Source organism: Oncorhynchus kisutch, linkage group LG14 (genome assembly GCF_002021735.2).
Source record: "Oncorhynchus kisutch isolate 150728-3 linkage group LG14, Okis_V2, whole genome shotgun sequence".
Taxonomy (NCBI): Eukaryota; Metazoa; Chordata; class Actinopteri; order Salmoniformes; family Salmonidae; genus Oncorhynchus; species Oncorhynchus kisutch.
The window spans coordinates 36,553,796-36,571,295 of NC_034187.2; the positions used below are offsets into that span (position 1 = coordinate 36,553,796).

A 17,500-nucleotide genomic window follows, 5' to 3' on the forward strand; every position below is an offset into this window, starting at 1 on the left:
TCTCTCCTCCTCTCCTCCCTCTTCTCTCCTCCTCTCTGCTCTCTCCTCCCTCCCCTCTCACCTTCTCCTCTCCTCCATCCACTCCCTCCTTCCCTCCCTCTCCATCTCTATCTCTACCCTCTCTCTCTGTCTCGTCCTCCCTCTCCATCCCTCCTCTCTCCTCTCTTCCTGCTCTCTATCCTCTCTCCCTCCTCTCTGCCCCTCCTCTCTCATCTCTTCTCGCACTCTCTCTGCTTCTCCTGTCCTCCTCTCCTCCTCTTCCTCCTCCCCATCCTCTCTCTTTCTTCCTCCTCTCTCCTCTCTCCTCCCGCGCCTCTCTCTCTCTCTGCCTCTCTCCTCTCCTCCCTCCGCTCCTTCTCCTCTCCTCCTCTCTCTGCCTTCTCTCTCCTCTCTCCTCCTCTCTCCTCCTCCCTCCTCCCCTCCTCTCTCCCCTCTCTATCTCCTCTACTCCTCTCTCCTCCCTTTCCTCTCTCCCTCCCTCTCTCACTCCACTTCCTCCTCCCTCTCTCCTCTCTCATCCCTTGTCCTCCTCTCCTCCTCTCTCTCCCTCTCTCTCCTCCTCTCCTCCCTCTTCTGCTCCTCCTCTCTGCTCTCTCCTCCCTCGCCACCTCTCACCTCTCTGCCTCTCTCCTCCCTCCGCTCTTCTCCTCTCTCCTCTCTCCTCCTCTCTGCTCTCTCCTCCTCTCCTCTCTTCCTGCTCTCGTCCTCCCTCCCCCTCCTCTCGTCCTCCATTCCCTCTCTTCCTCCTCTCTCCTTCCCTCTGCTCTTCTCCCTCTGCTCCTCCTCTCTCCACTTCTCCTCCTCTTCTCCGTCCCTCCTCTCTTCTCCTTCCCTCCGCTCTCCTCCTCTCCCTCTCCTCCCCCTCCTCTCTCCTCTCCTCCTCTCTTCTCGCTCCTCCTCTCTCCTCCTCTTTCCTCTCTCTCCTCTCTCTTCCTCCTCCTCTGCTCCTCCTCTCTCCTCTCTCTCCTCTCTCCTCCTCTTCTCGTCTTCCTCCTCCTGCTTCTCCTCCCTCCCCCATCACCTCTCTCCTCTCTCCTGCCTCCGCTATTCCCTCTCTCCTCCTCTCCTCCTCTCTGCTCTCTCTCCTCTCCTCCCTTCTCTCTCCTCCTATGCCTCCTCTTCCTCTCTTCTGCTCTCTCCTCCTCCTCCTCCTCTCTCCCTCCTCTCTCCTCTCTTTCCCACTCTCCTCTATTCTCCTCCTCCTCCTCCTCTCTCTCCTCTCCTCTTATCCTCCTTTCTCCTCCTTCTCCTCCTCTCCTCCCGTCTCTCCTCCTCTCTCCTCTCTCCTCCTCCTCCTCCGCTCTTCTCCTCTCTCCTCCTCCTCCTGCCCTCTCTCTCCTCCTCTCTTCTCCCTCGTGCTTCTTCTCTTCTCCTCTTTCCTCTCTCCTCCTCTCTCCTCCTCTCCTCCCTCCTCCTCATCTCTCCTCCTCTCTCCTCTTCCTCCCCTCTGCCTCCTGCCTCTCTCCTCCTCTCTCTCCTCCTCTCCTCTCTCTCCTCTCTGCTCTCTCCTCCCTCCCCCTCTCACCTCTCTCCTCTCTCCTCTCCCTCCGCCTCTCTCCTCTCTCCTCTCCTCCTCTCCTCTCTGCTCTCTCCTCCTCTCCTCTCTTCTGCTCTCTCCTCCCCTCCCTCCTCTCTCCTCCTCTCTCCTCCTAGTACTCCACTCTCCTCTCTTCCTCATCTCTCTCTCCTCCCTCCCTCGTGCTCTTCTCCTCCCCTCCTCTCTCCACTTCTCTCTCTCTCCTCTCTCCTCCTCCTCTCTCCTCCCTCTTCTCCTCTCTCCTCCCTCCCTCCTCTCCTCCTCTCCTCCCTCCTAACTCCCCCTCTCCCCTCTCTCCTCTCTTCTCCTCCCTCCTTCTCTCCCTCCTGCCCTCCTCTCTCCTTTCTCTCCTCTCTCCTCCTCTCCTCGCCTCTTCTCTCCCTCTCTCCTCTCTTCCTCCCTCCTCCCTCCGCTCTTCTCCTCTCCCTCCTCTCTCTCACTCCTCTCTTCCCTCTCTCCCTCTCTCCTCCTCCCTCCTATCCCCTCCTCTTCCTCCTCGCTTCCTCCTGCCCTCCCTTCTCCTTTCTCCTCTCTCCTCCCGCCTCTCTCCTCCTCTCTCCTCTCTCCTCCCTCCCTCCGCTCTTTCGTCCTCTCCCCTCCTCTCTTCTCCTCCTCTCCTCCTCGTCTCCCTCCTCTCCTCGCTCCTCCCTCCTCCCTCCTCTCTCCTCCTCTCTTATCCTCTACTACTCCTCTCGTCCCTCTTCCTCCTCTTCTTACCTCCTCCTCTCTCACTCACTCTCTCTCTCCCTCCCTCCTCTCTCTCCTCTTCTCCTCCTTCTCCTCCTCCTCTCTCCTCCTCTCTCCTCCTCTCCTCCCTCTTCTCTCCTCCTCTCTGCTCTCTCCTCCCTCCCCCTCTCACCTCTCTCCTCTCTCCTCCCTCACGCTCTCTCCTCTCTCATCTCTCCCTCCTCTCCTGGCTCTCCTCCTCCTCTCTCTCTCCTCTCTTCTGCTCTCTCCTCCCTCCTCCTCCTCCTCCCACTCTCCTCTCTTCTCCTCTCTTCCTCCCTCTCCCGCGTCTCCTCTCCTATTCTCCTCCCCTCCTCTCTCCACTTCTCTCCTCTCTCCTCCTCTCTCCTCCCTCCTCCCTCCGCTCTCCTCCTCTCTTCTCTCCTCCTCCCTCCTCTCTCCTCTCCTCCTCTCTTCTCATCCCTCCCTCTCCTGCCCTCCTTTCCTCTCTCCTCTCTCCTCTTCTCCCCCTCCTCCCTCCCTCTCTCCTCCTCTCCTCCCATCCTCTCATCCTCTCTGCTCCTCTCAATCCCTCCTCCTCCTCACCTCTCTCCCTCTCTCCTTCCTCACTCATCGCTCTCTCCTCCCTCCTCACCTTGCACTCTTCTCCTCCTCTCCTCTCTCCTTTCTCCTCCTCTGCTTCTCTCTCCTCCTCTCCCTACCTCCTCCTCTCTCCCTCCTATCCACTACCACTCCTCTCTCCCTCTCTTCTGCTCTCTCCTCCTCCCCTCCCTCTCCTTCCTCTCCCTCTCTCCTCTCTTCTACTCTCTCCTCTCTCCTCCTCTCTCCTCCCTCCTCCCTCCTCTCTCCTCCTCCCTTCCTCTCTCCATCTCTCCCTCCTCTCTTCTCCTCCTCCTCCTCTCCTCCTACTTTCCTCTCTCCTCCTCTCTCCTCTTCTCCTCCTCTCCTCCCTCCTCTCTCCTCCTCTCTCCTCCTCTCCTCTCCTCTTCTGCTCTCGCCTCCCTCCCCCTCTCACTCTTCTCCGCTCTCCTGCCCCGCCGCGATGTCTCCTCTCGGTCCTCTACATCTCCGCTCTGCTCTCTTCTCCGCCTCTCATCCCTTCCTCTCCGCCGATCCCCTCCTCTGCTCGCTCTCTTCTGCGCTCCTCGCCTCCCGCCTCCCTCCGCTCTCCTCCTCTCTCCTCTCTTCTCCACTCTCCTCCTCTCTTCCTCCCCATCCTCTCTCCTCCTCCCCTCCTCTCTCCGTGTCTCCTCCCTCTCATCCTCCTTTCCTCCCGCCTCTCTCCTCCTCTCTCCTCTCTCCTCCCTCCTCCCTCCGCTCTTCTCGCTTATCCTCCTCTCTCTCCCCTCTCTCCTTCTCTCCTGCCTCCGCTCCTCCTTCCGCTCTCCTCCTCTCTCCGCCTCCGTCTTCGCCTCTACTCCTCTCTCCTCCTCTTACTTCCTCTCTTCTCCGCTTCCGCTCTCCTGCCTTCCTCCTCTCCCTCTCTCCTCCCTCCTCCCTCCTCTCTCCTTCCTCTCTCCTCTTTCTCCTCCTCTCCCTCCCTCCTCTCTCCTCCTCTCTCCTCCTCTCCTCCCTCTTCTCTCTCCTCTCTGCCTCTCCCTCCTCCCCCCCTCTACCTCTCTCCTCTCTCCTCCCTCCGCTCTTCTCCTCTCTCCTCTCATCCTCCTCTCTGCTCTTCTCCTCCTCTCCCTCTCTTTGCTCTCTCCTCCCTCCCTCTCTCCTCTCTCTCCTCTCTTCTCCACTCTCCTCTCTTCTCCTCTCTCCTCCCTCTGCTCTTCTCCTCTCTCCTCCTCCTCTCTCCACTTCCACTTCTCTCCTCTCTCCTCCTCCTCCTCCCTCCTCCCTCTCTCTTCTCATCTCCTCCTCCCTCCTCTCTCCTCTCTCCGCTCTCCTCCCTCCTCCCTCCGCTCTCCTCCTCTCCTCTCCTCCTCCCTCCTCTCTCCTCTCCTCCCTCTCTCCTCCCTCCTCTCTCCTCCTCTTTCCTCTCTCCTCTCTCCTCTTCTCCTCCTCTCCTCCCTCCTCTCTCCTCTCCTCCCTCCTCTCATCCTCTCTGCTCTCTCATCCCTCCTCCTCTCACCTCTCTCCCTCTCTCCTTCCTCCACTCTCCCTCCCTCTCCTCCCTCCTCCCTGCACTCTTCTCCTCCTCTCCTCCTCTCTCCTTTCTCCTCCTCTCTGCTCTCTCCTCCTCTCCTCCCTCCTCTCTCCTCCTATCCCTCCTCTCTCCTCTCTTCTGCTCTCTCCTCCCTCCTCCCTCCTCTCTCCTCCTCTCTCCTCTCTTCTACTCTCTCCTCTCTCCTCCTCTCTCCTCCCTCCTCCCTCCTCCTCCTCTCTCCTCCTCCCTCCTCTCTCCTCTCTCCTCCTCTCTTCTCCTCCCTCCTCTCTCCTCTCTCCTCCTCTCTCCTCTTCTCCGTCTCTCCTCCCTCCTCTCTCCTCCTCTCCTCCCTCCTCTCCTCCTCTCTGCTCTCTCATCCCTCCTCCTCTCACCTCTCTCCTCCCTCCTTCCTCCTCTCTCCTCTCTCCTCCTCTCTCCACCTCCTCTCTGCCCTAGTCTATGCCCCTCTTTCAGGCAGAGACATGTTCCTTCTTAATAACAAAGAATCACTGTAGAGCTTCTATTTCCCTGACAGTGATTGTTTATCTTTTCCACATCCAGTAGTCGGTTCTTCATTTTACAGTGTGTGTCTTGGTTGGACTGTAAAGATCTTGTTTCTCCTCGCCCTCTGGGAATAATCTCCCTCCTAAACATAGCTGTCCCTCCTCTGCCCCACTGAAAAAACAACCCTATTTATGCACAGTCCACACACACAGCTGAGAGATAGATGGGAGGGGTTGAGTGGAGCTGAAGAATGGGACTAAAAACAAACAAAAATAACTATTGTAAAATATACTGTGTCTGTCAAATGTATATAGTATGTATAAGCTGGAAGTAGAAACCTAAGAGTTGTTGTCCGTTAGTTTACTTCAATTAGGGGAGGGATGGTAGGGTTAGGGGAACATAATAAAGGAAAATATATTTCAATATATTTAAACTCCCCTTCAAAAGTTTGGGGTCACTTAGAAATGTCATTGTTTTTGAAGGAAAATAACATTTTGTTGTCCATTAAAACAACATCAAATTGATCAGAAATACAGTGTAGACATTGTTAATGTTGTAAATTACTATTGTAGCTGGAAACGGCTGATTTTTAATGGAATATCTACATAGGCTTACAGAGGCACATTATCAGCAACCATCACTCCTGTGATCCAATGGCATGTTGAGTTAACTAATCCAAGTTTATCATTTTTAAAAGGCTACTTGATCATTAGAAAACCCTTTTGCAATTATGTTAGCACAGCTGAAAATGGTTGTGCTGATTAAAGAAGCAATAAAACTGTCCTTCTTTAGACTAGTTGAGTATCTGGAGCATCAGAGAGAAAAAAAGCCAAGAAACTGAAGATCTCGTACAACGCTGGGTACTACTCTCTTCACAGAACAGCGCAAACTGGCTCTAACCAGAATAGAAAGAGGAGTGGGAGGCCCCGGTGCACAACTGAGCAAGAGGACAAGTACATTAGAGTCTAGTTTGAGAAACAGACGCCTCATAAGTCCTCAACTGGCAGCTTCATTAAATAGTACCCGCAAAACCCCAGTCTCATCGTCAACAGTGAAGAGGTGACTCTGGGATGCTGGCCTTCTAGGCAGAGTTGCAAAGAAAAAGCCATATCTCAGACTGGCCAATAAAAATAAAAGATTAAGATGGGCAAAAGAACACAGACCCTGGACAGAGGAAGTTGTATTGCTTCTTTAATCAGATCAACAGTTTTTCAGCTGTGCTAACATCATTGCAAAAGGGTTTTCTAATTATCAATTAGCCTTTTAATATGGTAAACTTGGATTAGTTAACACAACGTGCCATTGGAACACAGGAGTGATGGTTGCTGATAATGGGCCTCTGAACACCTATGTAGATATTCTACAAAAAATCTGCCGTTTCCAGCTACAGTAGTCCCTTACAACATTAACAATGTCTACACTGTATTTGTGATCAATTTGATGTTATTTTAATGGACAAAAATGTTAGCTTCTCTTTAAAAAAGGACATTTCTAAGTGACCCCAAACTTTTGAATGGTGGTGTATACATATTTTATATAAACTCAGCAAAAAAAGAAACGTCCTCTCACTGTCAACTGCATTTATTTTCAGCAAACTTAACATGTGTAAATATTTGTATGAACTTAACAAGATTCAACAACTGAGACATAAACTGAACAAGTTCTACAGACATGTGACTAACAGAAATTGAATAATGTGTCCCTTAACAAAGGGGGGGTCAAAATCAAAAGTAACAGTCAGTATCTGTTGTGGCCACCAGCTGCATTAAGTACTGCAGTGCATCTCCTCATGGACTGCACCAGATTTGCCAGTTCTTGCTGTGAGATGTTTCCCCAATCTTTCACCAAGGCACTCGCAAGTTCCCGGACATGTCTGGGGGGAATGGCCCTAGCCCTCACCCTCCGATCCAACAGGTCCCAGACGTGCTCAATGGGATTGAGATCCGGGCTCTTCACTGGCCATGGCAGAACACTGACATTCAAATCTTGCAGGAAATAACGCACAGAACGAGCAGTAGGGCTGGTGGCATTGTCATGCTGGAGGGTCATGTCAGGATGAGCATGCAGGAAGGGTACCACAAGAGGGAGGAGGATGTCTTCCCTGTAACGCACAGCGTTGAGATTGCCTGTAATGCAAACAAGCTCAGTCCGATGATGCTGCGACACACCACCCCAGACCATGACCCACTCTCCACCTCCTAATCGATCCCGCTCCAGAGTACAGGCCTCGGTGTAACACTCATTCCTTCGACGATAAACGCAAATCCAACCATCACCCCTGGTGACACAAAACCGCGACTCGTAAGTACAGATCACTTTTTGCCAGTTCTGTGTGGTCCAGCGACGGTGGGTATTTAATGTAATTGATACCATTCCACTGATTCCACTCCAGCCATGAACACGAGCCCGTCCTTCCCAATTAAGGTGTCCCCGAACATCAGTGATACGTATTGAAGATACGCATGCTCAACCCCAGAATCTTTGTACGTGTCTATTTTCAAAGGATAAAGCTAAAAACACAAACAACTTCATAGTTAAAGAACACTATAACAATATGGAAGAAAATGAAACTACAAGAACCAATATGACTTCCTAAAAACACAACCTTTTGGAATCAATCCTTGGATAGCTTTTCATAATTCACTGATAAATTGGTACACATGGGGAAACTAAAGCCATATAAACCGTCAATGACTTGGTAACAGGAAATACATTTATTTCCATGACAGAATTCAAAAGCCATTTTGGATTGACCAATGTAGATATTTTCAAATAAATGTAACTCAGAGCAACCTTGAGGGAATCTTATTATGAGTTAGAAAATAATGTTCATATGATCGGGACTATCTACAAAACCTTGCAGAAAGCATATCCAACTAACAATCTCTTAGAAAAAATCTATAAACTATTAGATCCAAGACTTAAAAAGAACTGACGTTGGCACAAAATGGAAGGAAAGTTGGAGCACAACTAACAAAATTACAGTTAACGAAAATGTACGCTTTATCCAGTATAAACTAATATATAGGATTTATTATACAAGAGACAAAGTTCACGCATTCTTCAGCACAATGGTAGAGTCGTGTCTCAAGTGTAAAACTAACAATGACTCAATAATCCATGTTTTCTGGGAATGTTGTATAGTCCAAAATGTACTGTATGGGCAGAGCTAGAAAGTTGGCTGTCAGAAGTATTACAACGTAAACATACTTTTAATCTGTGTGTCTGCATATTTCAAGACATAGCAGATGGGGTTGTAAATGAGACCCAATGGGCTGGACTATTCTCTTCTCATCACTCATCTTGAAAAAATCTATACTAAAAACGTGGAAATAAATCATGAATCCTTCTTCATTAACAAAATGGGAAAATTGAATGATTTATCTTTAAATATTGAAAAACTATGGGCGACCGAGAAAAACAAATTGGTACAATTTAAGGGCATGCGGTAAACAATAACGCAGGCACCAGGGATGGGGGTGTGAGTCTATAGTCGTTGTTTGTGTGTGTCTGTAACACAGGAGGTTGGTGGCACCTTTATTGGGAGAACAGGCACGTGGTAACGGCTGGAGAAATGGAATGGGATCAAATATTCCATTCGCTCCATTCCAGCCATTATTATGAGCCGTCCTGCCCTCAACAGCCTCCACTGGTCTGTAAGTTGTTGTTCATATGTGTATGTTTGAATTTGGTGTGAATTTTTTTAATAATTTAAAAAATATTATAATTATAATATTATAACCATTTTTTTTTTTTAGGAATGACATGTTCCTGTTTGGGTTGTGCTATAGTTTAGATTAGGTGGATGGACTCAACTCATTCAAATCAATGTAAATATAGAGATGGTTGAAAGTTGCTATATAAGCCAAGGAGTAATCCACATATAGACATTGGACAGGCCCGAGACGTGATGCAGTTTTAGTCGAAATAATGGTGTTAATTTCATATATTTTATTTAGTGGTGTTGAGGCAGGATTGCGTTCCAGTAGGATGAGTTGAGTGTGATGTAGGTTTCAGGGTCAGGGTATTAAGTGAAAGGATGTAACCTGACATGTTGTGCCCAGAGCGCTAGCTGCTAATACGTCTGTGTCTGTACAGCCATGAATGTAGTCTGCTGTTAGCTTCTCTGTGGACATGTGCGTTGGACCGCACGTGGCCTTGTGTGTGTGAGATAGTATTCATTGTGGGCAGTGTTAGTTTGGTGCTAACTGTAGTAGCCTTAGGGTCTTAAATTGCAAGTGTAAACACACTATGCAAGATTGTAGACACACACTGCGCTCCTAGTGTATTTCCTTAGCAGAGGAAATCTTTACCATCTGTATGTGTTCCTAAACCCAAACCCACAGATCCATCTCACGGCTAGACCTTCTAATGATACACAGTACTGCAGAGTGCTGCAGCTGCAACCTAGTTTACTGCAGATCAGGACTATTCAACTACACGCCTAGAGGGCCTACTACTACTGCTAATCTCTACCTGATTGGCTAATTGGCTGATTCATGTCACTAATTGGCCAGAGAGCCAGTGGTGTGTATTCATGGATGCCAAGGGAAGTCAGGCTTCCCCCAAAACTTAACCAATACAAAAAAGGAAAGAAAAACATTTATTAACTCAGCCTCTCTGTGTTTCATTAAGCCTCTCTGTGTCCTTCAATTCGCAAGTGGCTGAACGTATCTCACAGGAGAAAGCATCAGACTGAGTGAAACAGCGCCCCTCTGTCTCATTATGTGTAGCGCATCTATCTGATGCTGTCTGGCCAAAAATAGTATGACATGGTTGATGCCCATAGCATTGAATGCAAGGGAAGCCAGTGAGCATTTGGCATCCCTTGATACATTTTTTTTCAAAGAATAGCCAGTCAGGGTTGAGCTAAACTGAGCAAGCTCAATTGTGAATGGTCCTGGTCCACCAAAAAAAGTGTAAAGGGAAGCCAGTTTGGATTCACTTCACACCAATCACATCAAGTCAAAAGTAAAACGTCATTGACTGAAAACATTTGAATTGTTCCATCTCGTTGTCTTTGCCCTCCGGTGGCTAGCTAGCTAAAATCTTCCCTTTACTAAATAAACCATGGACAGAGATGGTTATTTGGACTTGGTGTACCTGCCAATGATTATAACGGTGAATCTGATCCAACCATAAAATCATACAATGTGACCCTGGCCTGAGAGGATGGAAGGTCAATATGTAGCTAGGAGTAGACCGTTTTGGCAACATGAAAGAGAGGAGAAAGGTATTGGCATTCCTCTGCAAGTAGGGTGAGTCAACATGTTATTTTCTACTTGCAAACTAACACACATAGAAATCAGTACCATATGAACAGCCACATGATATATAGCGTACGTTGACTGGACTAAATCGTTTTTTGGTATCTTTAAGTTGTCCCTGTATTAGACCAAGCTAAAGTGATTAGACGACGTTGAAATGTTGAAGTTGAAGTGGTGCTGGACTGATGTTAGCAGAGGCAGCCCTTGTTTTGACCTGTGGTAACTCTCCGTTGTTCGAAATCAATAGTTTGTGTTTACATTAACTTGCTTGACCCAAAACATGAATCACTTGCTTGACCATGCTGTAGGTTTGTTACATACAATATGCTTTGTGGACTTCGTCGGACAGATGTTCCTGTCTAGTTTTGTGATGAAACAAATGCGCGGTTGAATTTATTCTGCCGACAGTGACCGTTGTCTTCTTGTTGTCTCAGCCTTATCGCGGTTGCGTATGAGCTAACGGGTTATAGACCCTTTCTGTGTTTGAGAACGTTGGCGCACGAGGGCGGTGAGCACAAGTTGGTGGCAGAACACGGGAGAGTTCTTATAGAACTCCAGCAAAAAAGCCTCTATTTACATGTTGCTTACGAGTGCATTTCACACTACTTATTATAATTGGATTTTAAGGCTCGCATGAATGTTCTGCTTAATATAATGTTTTGTATCATCATTGCAAAGCAACTGCATTATATATTTTTTAAAATACTTCAACTAAAACCAGTAAAAATGGCTCTTTGGCTAGCTTTTGCTACAGCCTATGTCAATGAGCGTTAGCATTCTAGCTAACAACTGCTGCATCCAAAATAGTTATTTTGCCAAGATCACAACCAAATGTAATCTTAGCAACTGTTCGAGCAAGAATGAAAACATCATCGTAAGTGTCTGAGAACCCCAAAAAGTGTTTTTTTTTTTAGAAGTAAACAAAGCATAAAGGCTATGTTAAATTGGGGCAGATAGCGATTAGTTTCTTACTGCAGCCAAGAGTCAGCATGTCGTGTACTGGAAAGGGGTCTATAGTGCAGAAAACAACTCAATTATCATAACACATAGGTTGTAATATGGCTTTTTTTCCCCCTGGCTTCCCCATTGATTTTACCCACGCACTGCTACTGCAGAGAGCCTAGTCACCTGGTGTACCCTGAAGATTAGAAGGAGGGATTGAAAAGATGAATGTTATTCTTTATATCAAATATGAACATGTATTTCATTCAAATTTCTTCTGATTGTAATTTCCATGGCTAATTTTTACTTAACAATCCACTTACGGTTCATCATGACCTCACTTCCTGTTTCCTGTCCCCAACAGGAAGTGGTTCCGTCATACCTGGCGACGTCACCTATCGTGTCCCAGGGGGCGGAGCTAATGGAAGCCCAGCTGGGGAGGGGTGTGTCTCGCCTCTCTGACCCCGCCTCCCTCCAGGTCCAGACCCTGGGCTCCCAGCAGACCACAGGAGGAGGAGGTGAAGGAGGGATGATGATGAAGAAGAGAAGGAAAAGGAGGAGGAAGGCACGGGAAAGCGGAGGAGGGAGACGGGAGGAGAGTGGGGAGTACTCAGAGGATGAGGACATGTTCACCATCGACATGAGCACTGATGAGGAGAGAGAGCACGACAACAACAGTAGCAGGTGATGACAGCAATTACACTATTTACATCAACACTGCATGGCTGTTTGTGTGTGTGTGTGCGTGCGTGCGTGCGTGCGTGTGACTTCCTGTGAAGTTCTCAGGACGCTCATTTGAATACAGACAGGGTCACATTTGGGCTGTTTGGAGTGGTCTGCCAGTATTGCAGGGCGAGGCTTGTTTATGCGACACACAGCTGTCTGTCAGCAGCTACTGACTGCAGTCAAGTGGTTGTGTGGGGAGGGAGAGAAGATTACACTGTCTTGTTGAGGTATTCTCAGTTTGTTCTTTCTGCGATCCTGCATATGTGTGTTTGGTAGAGGAATGATCCCTCTGAGATGTGGTTTTTGGGAACGTGCACATGTGTGTGTTTTTTGCGTGCATGTGTGAGAGAGAGAGAGAGTGAGAGAGACTCTGGTTAAGAGTCAGAATAGCTTTGCTCCACTGCAGAGGTAAAAAAAAGCCTGATCAGCATCACAATGGTTTCTGCGAAACACATGAACCACTGCCAGCTCCTCTCTGTTTGTGTGGGACCCAGCAGGGAGGGGCAGACTCTGTTCTCAGGCATTCCGCAGGTCTGAGACAGACAGACAAACACCTATACACACACACGCAGCACGCAAGCACACACACACACACACACAAGATCACTTCACAACAAAATCACTTCACAAACAGCCCCTCTCCCTGAGTAGTAAAAGCAACAGTTGGTATTGCAGTCAGTCACTCAGTCTGTTAGTCTGTCCATATGCTGGTTGGATGCTGGCTGAGACTGAGACTGGATTAACAAGCCTGAAGTAGCCAGTGTCTGTCTTTTGTGAACCCAATTATCTGTGTTCTGTGTGTGTGCGTTTTTGTGTTCAGGCTCTGTGAATACCAGCTCTCTGTCCCACGTGTTGGAGATGCTCCAGTGCCTCGTTCTTTTCCCACAATGCGCTCTGACTCTGTGGATTAATTACCGTGGTGAACGGGACCTCTCTCAGTCCCTCCTGATTCTCCCTCATTCATTTGATGTGTGTGCGTGTGTGTGTGTGTGTTTATTTGGTTTTACTATCCTTGTGGGGATCAGAAATCATCACAAGGATAGTAGAGAAGGACAATTCAGACAGTTGGGACGTTTCGCTGGTCCCAACAAGGAAAAAGGCTATTTTCAGTTTAGGGGTTAGGTTTAGGGTTAGGTTTACAATTAGGGTTCGGGTTAGAATTAGGGTTAGGTTTAGGGTTAGGATATTAATATTTCTCATAAAAACTATTGGCATTAATAATTGTACCAATACTTCCAGTGCTGCAACTGGATTCACATCCTCATACACATCTGTCATGACTTCCGCCGAAGTTGGTCCCTCTCCTTGTTGGGGCGGTGTTCGGCGGTCGACGTCACCGACCTTCTAGCCATCGCTGATCCACTTTTCATTTTCCATTGGTTTTGTCTTGTCATCCATCACACCTGGTTCCAATTCCATCAATTACATATTGTGTATTGTTTTATTGTAGTGCTTGTGCCCGGTATGCTGGCATTTACCGGGTTTTGTTTGACCCATTTACATTATTGTTCTGTTGACGGTGGTTTCTGGATATTAAACGACACAGTTGTAAATCAGTTTCCGCTCTCCTGCGCCTGACTTCTCTGCCGCCAGTACGCACCTCACTACACAAACCAACATACATTTTTCTTTACATCTTCAGCAAAAGAGGCCTGAGAAAACACTGTGTATGATATCTCTGTGTGTACGTCTGTGTCTGGGCCTGTGTGTGCATGGGTTTGCGTGTGTGTTGTTGCTGCTAACGTGTCTCTCTCTCTCTCGCTGTCTCAGGGCCTCTTCTCGGGAGCTCAATGGAGAGCAGGGCCCTAAGGCCAGTGTGTTGAGCAGCAACTACACCCAGAACACAACATACACACACTCTGATGCAGACTGGGCACGCTCACAGAGGTACATAAATATGACCCAACACACACAGCCACACACTTACACACACACACACAGACACACACAGACACACACACACCAGACATGACTAGAATAGAATAGAATAATACACAGTTTGGTTCGACTCATCTTGTCGTTGTATGCCTTTCTAGATTAAAATAACTGCGTATGGCTGACAGTTGTTCTCTCTGTATGTCTGTCTCCCTCTCCCCTCTTTCTCTCCCCTTTCAGTGCTATAATAGAGCAGACACGTACTCTGTCTATCCCTCCTAGTGGTGGTCTGTCCATCTCCTGTCCACAGCAGACTTCTGTCTTCCCTTCTCCTGTCAGGTAAGTCATGTCACCATCCAATTTCACTTTTCAGTATAGCTTAATTAAGCCTTAATAAAAGTTATCCTTCGTTTAATTTCGGACCAACTACATATTGTCTAAAACCATGGGACAGAAAACAGCAGAGTCTTCCCACTGGCACAGTTCAACGTGAAATCAACCAAATATGTCACCATATCATTGGATTTAGGTTAAAAGTAAGGTGAAAACAATACGAAATTCTCTTACGTTGATGACTTTTTGCAAATCAGTTTTCCAGGTTAATTCAACGTCAACACATATAATTGTTTGGTTGAAATGACGTGGAAACAACATTGATTCAATCCCAAAAAATCCCAGTGGGTTTGTGCTGTATTGTTTATGTCCATGAGTCAGTGTAGTGCTGGCTCAACCAATCACATCTCTCTGTGTCTTGTCACTCAGCAGCCCCGGTGGCTCCCGCCCCTCCACTCCGAAGAGTGACTCGGAGCTGACCAATCAGAGCAAAGACAACCCTGAGATTCTGTGGGCCTGGGGGGAGCTGCCACAAGCTGCTAAGGTACAGAGGGAGGGAGGGAGGGAGGGAGGGAGGGAGGGAGGGAGGGAGGGAGGGAGGGCAATAGAAAAAGAGAGTCATAGGGGGAGGGGGGGAAGAGAACGATTCAGAGAGACAGTATGTCTAGCTGTAGTCCACACAGTGATCCAGGAATCAGCACTGAACTTTAACCACTTTAATCATCTTCCACGAGAGCAGCTGAGGACATGCTTTTACCCTAGCGCTCACGCTAACCACACATCTCCTCTCTCTCCTCTCTCTCCTCTCTCTCCTCTCTAATATTGACACCCGGCCTCCCGCGTCCTTGCTGTAGCGTGCTTTCTTCTTCCTTACTCTCTCCTCTCGCTCTCTCTTTCCCTCTCTCCACCTCTAGCCCTCCTACCTCCCTCCGCCCCAGATGCAAGATTCTGGGATGAAGTCCCCTGTCTCCATCCCTGTGTGTGACAGCACACACTTCAGAACCATCCCCGGAGACTGTGGCCCCCCTGGCCAGACCCAGAACCACCCAGACAATGGCCCCCCATCCCTCAACCCATACATGCCCCAGCCTGGTAACAACACGGCTGGGCCCGTGGCTGGAGGGGACATGGAGTTAGTAGGGGCAGCCTGTAGAGAGGTGGAGGGGCTGATGGCCTCCAGGTTGCTGTCAGAACTGGATGAGGGGGGCCAGAGGAGCAGCCCGGTCAGACGCACAGACTCCCCATCCAAGAGGAAAGGTACGTCTTCTCGAACCATCGCCTCCAAGCGGAGTGGAGTTTAGATTGCAGAATTTGAATCTGAGCTGTCACTCAGCATGCGTTCACGTCTGTAGATGTGATTGCCTCCACCATTAGCTACACGTCAAGTTAATGCTAACCCTAACCCTAAATGCCATGTCAATCATTGTATCCATGGTAACGTGTGACGGGGTACCTGCAGACAAGAGGAGCCACCACCTGGGCTCGGATGGAGTCTACCTGGATGACATCACTGAGCTGGAGCCAGAGGTGGCTGCTCTGTACTTCCCTAAAAGGTAACACGCCCCCCCCCCACACACACACGCACACACACGCACACACACACACACACACGCACACACACTCACCTGTAACACACACACACACTCACCTGTAACACACACACACACTCACCTGTAACACACACACTCACACACACACCTGTAACACACACACACACACACACTCACAGTCACCTGTAACACACACACACACACACACACACTCACACACACACTCACCTGTAACACACACACACACACTCACCTGTAACACACACACACACACCTATTCTGTCCTACACAAACACTCGTCCCCCACTCCTGAACCGATGACCCTGTTCCTTAGTGACGGTTCAGTGAGAGGGGGCTCGGAGACAGGGGCGCGGAGCACCAACCAATCACCTCAGTCGGTGGGCAGCAGTGGGATGGACAGCGGTGTGGACAGCTACGCTGACCAGCTGGGAGACATGCCCAACATCGCCATCTCCCTGTGTGGAGGTCTCACTGACAACAGAGAGATCACAAAAGGTACTGGCCGTTAAACACATGGGCTGCATCTCAATACTGTCAGCTTTGACTTACTGGTATAACTGGATATTGTAGCTCCATCTACTTGCTGTCATTGTTTTCACCTATCCAGCCCTCTCCTGTCTGTGTCTCTACAGACCAGTTATAATAACCTTCTCCTGTCTGTGTGTCTCTACAGAACAGTTATATTAACCCTCTCCTGTCTGTGTGTCTCTATAGAACAGTTATATTAACCCTCTCCTGTCTGTGTGTCTCTACAGAACAGTTATATTAACCCTCTCCTGTCTGTGTGTCTCTACAGAACAGTTATATTAACCCTCTCCTGTCTGTGTGTCTCTATAGAACAGTTATATTAACCCTCTCCTGTCTGTGTGTCTCTATAGAACAGTTATATTAACCCTCTCCTGTCTGTGTGTCTCTACAGACCAGTTATATTAACCCTCTCCTGTCTGTGTGTCTCTACAGAACAGTTATATTAACCCTCTCCTGTCTGTGTGTCTCTACAGAACAGTTATATTAACCCTCTCCTGTCTGTGTGTCTCTACAGAACAGTTATATTAACCCTCTCCTGTCTGTGTGTCTCTATAGAACAGTTATATTAACCCTCTCCTGTCTGTGTGTCTCTATAGAACAGTTATATTAACCCTCTCCTGTCTGTGTGTCTCTACAGAACAGTTATATTAACCCTCTCCTGTCTGTGTGTCTCTATAGAACAGTTATATTAACCCTCTCCTGTCTGTGTGTCTCTACAGAACAGTTATATTAACCCTCTCCTGTCTGTGTGTCTCTATAGAACAGTTATATTAACCCTCTCCTGTCTGTGTGTCTCTATAGAACAGTTATATTAACCCTCTCCTGTCTGTGTGTCTCTATAGAACAGTTATATTAACCCTCTCCTGTCTGTGTGTCTCTATAGAACAGTTATATTAACCCTCTCCTGTCTGTGTGTCTCTATAGAACAGTTATATTAACCCTCTCCTGTCTGTGTGTCTCTATAGAACAGTTATATTAACCCTCTCCTGTCTGTGTGTCTCTACAGAACAGTTCCAGGAGAGAGCCATCTCTTACCAGCAGTTCACTGAAAACCCCTCCATCATCGACGATCCCAACCTGGTGGTCAAGATTGGAACCAAGTACGTAAAATACTTCTAACTAACCTTTAACCTCATAGCAGTAAAGATGTGATCGTTCACGATTAATCCGGAATTCCTGCTTTTCTGACGTAGTCCTCCGTATATCATTGAATCTGACCCATCCACATCCATCCAGATGTTCTATGTTGTCCTGATCTGATTGGAGAAGTATGTATGTACTGTATACTACCGATAAGAAATGAACTGCAGACACTAAAGATACAACAGTGATCTTATGTTTGTGTCTGTTCTCCTCCAGGTACTACAACTGGACCACCGCAGCCCCTCTCATGCTGGCTATGCAGGTGTATCAGAAGCCCCTGCCAATGGTAAAACCT

The 17,500-nt window shown here is 48.3% G+C and overlaps 1 protein-coding gene across 4 annotated transcripts in view; it reads left to right on the forward strand.

The window, feature by feature from the left end:
* lpin1a (lipin 1a) overlaps positions 1 to 17,500 on the forward strand; it is a 51,585-nt gene that overhangs the window by 22,526 nt on the left and 11,559 nt on the right. For 2 of the 4 annotated variants that reach the window (XM_031788318.1, XM_031788320.1), the window contains exons 4-12: positions 11,394 to 11,713; positions 13,526 to 13,642; positions 13,871 to 13,969; positions 14,393 to 14,507; positions 14,878 to 15,220; positions 15,423 to 15,516; positions 15,848 to 16,029; positions 17,069 to 17,162; positions 17,422 to 17,491. In XM_031788318.1, coding sequence (XP_031644178.1) covers positions 11,394 to 11,713; positions 13,526 to 13,642; positions 13,871 to 13,969; positions 14,393 to 14,507; positions 14,878 to 15,220; positions 15,423 to 15,516; positions 15,848 to 16,029; positions 17,069 to 17,162; positions 17,422 to 17,491 — 1,434 coding nt within the window. Of the gene's footprint in view, positions 1 to 9,878; positions 10,079 to 11,393; positions 11,714 to 13,525; positions 13,643 to 13,870; positions 13,970 to 14,392; positions 14,508 to 14,877; positions 15,221 to 15,422; positions 15,517 to 15,847; positions 16,030 to 17,068; positions 17,163 to 17,421; positions 17,492 to 17,500 lie in introns of those variants that run through there. The other 2 variants (XM_031788321.1, XM_031788319.1) reach the window with 2 other exon arrangements.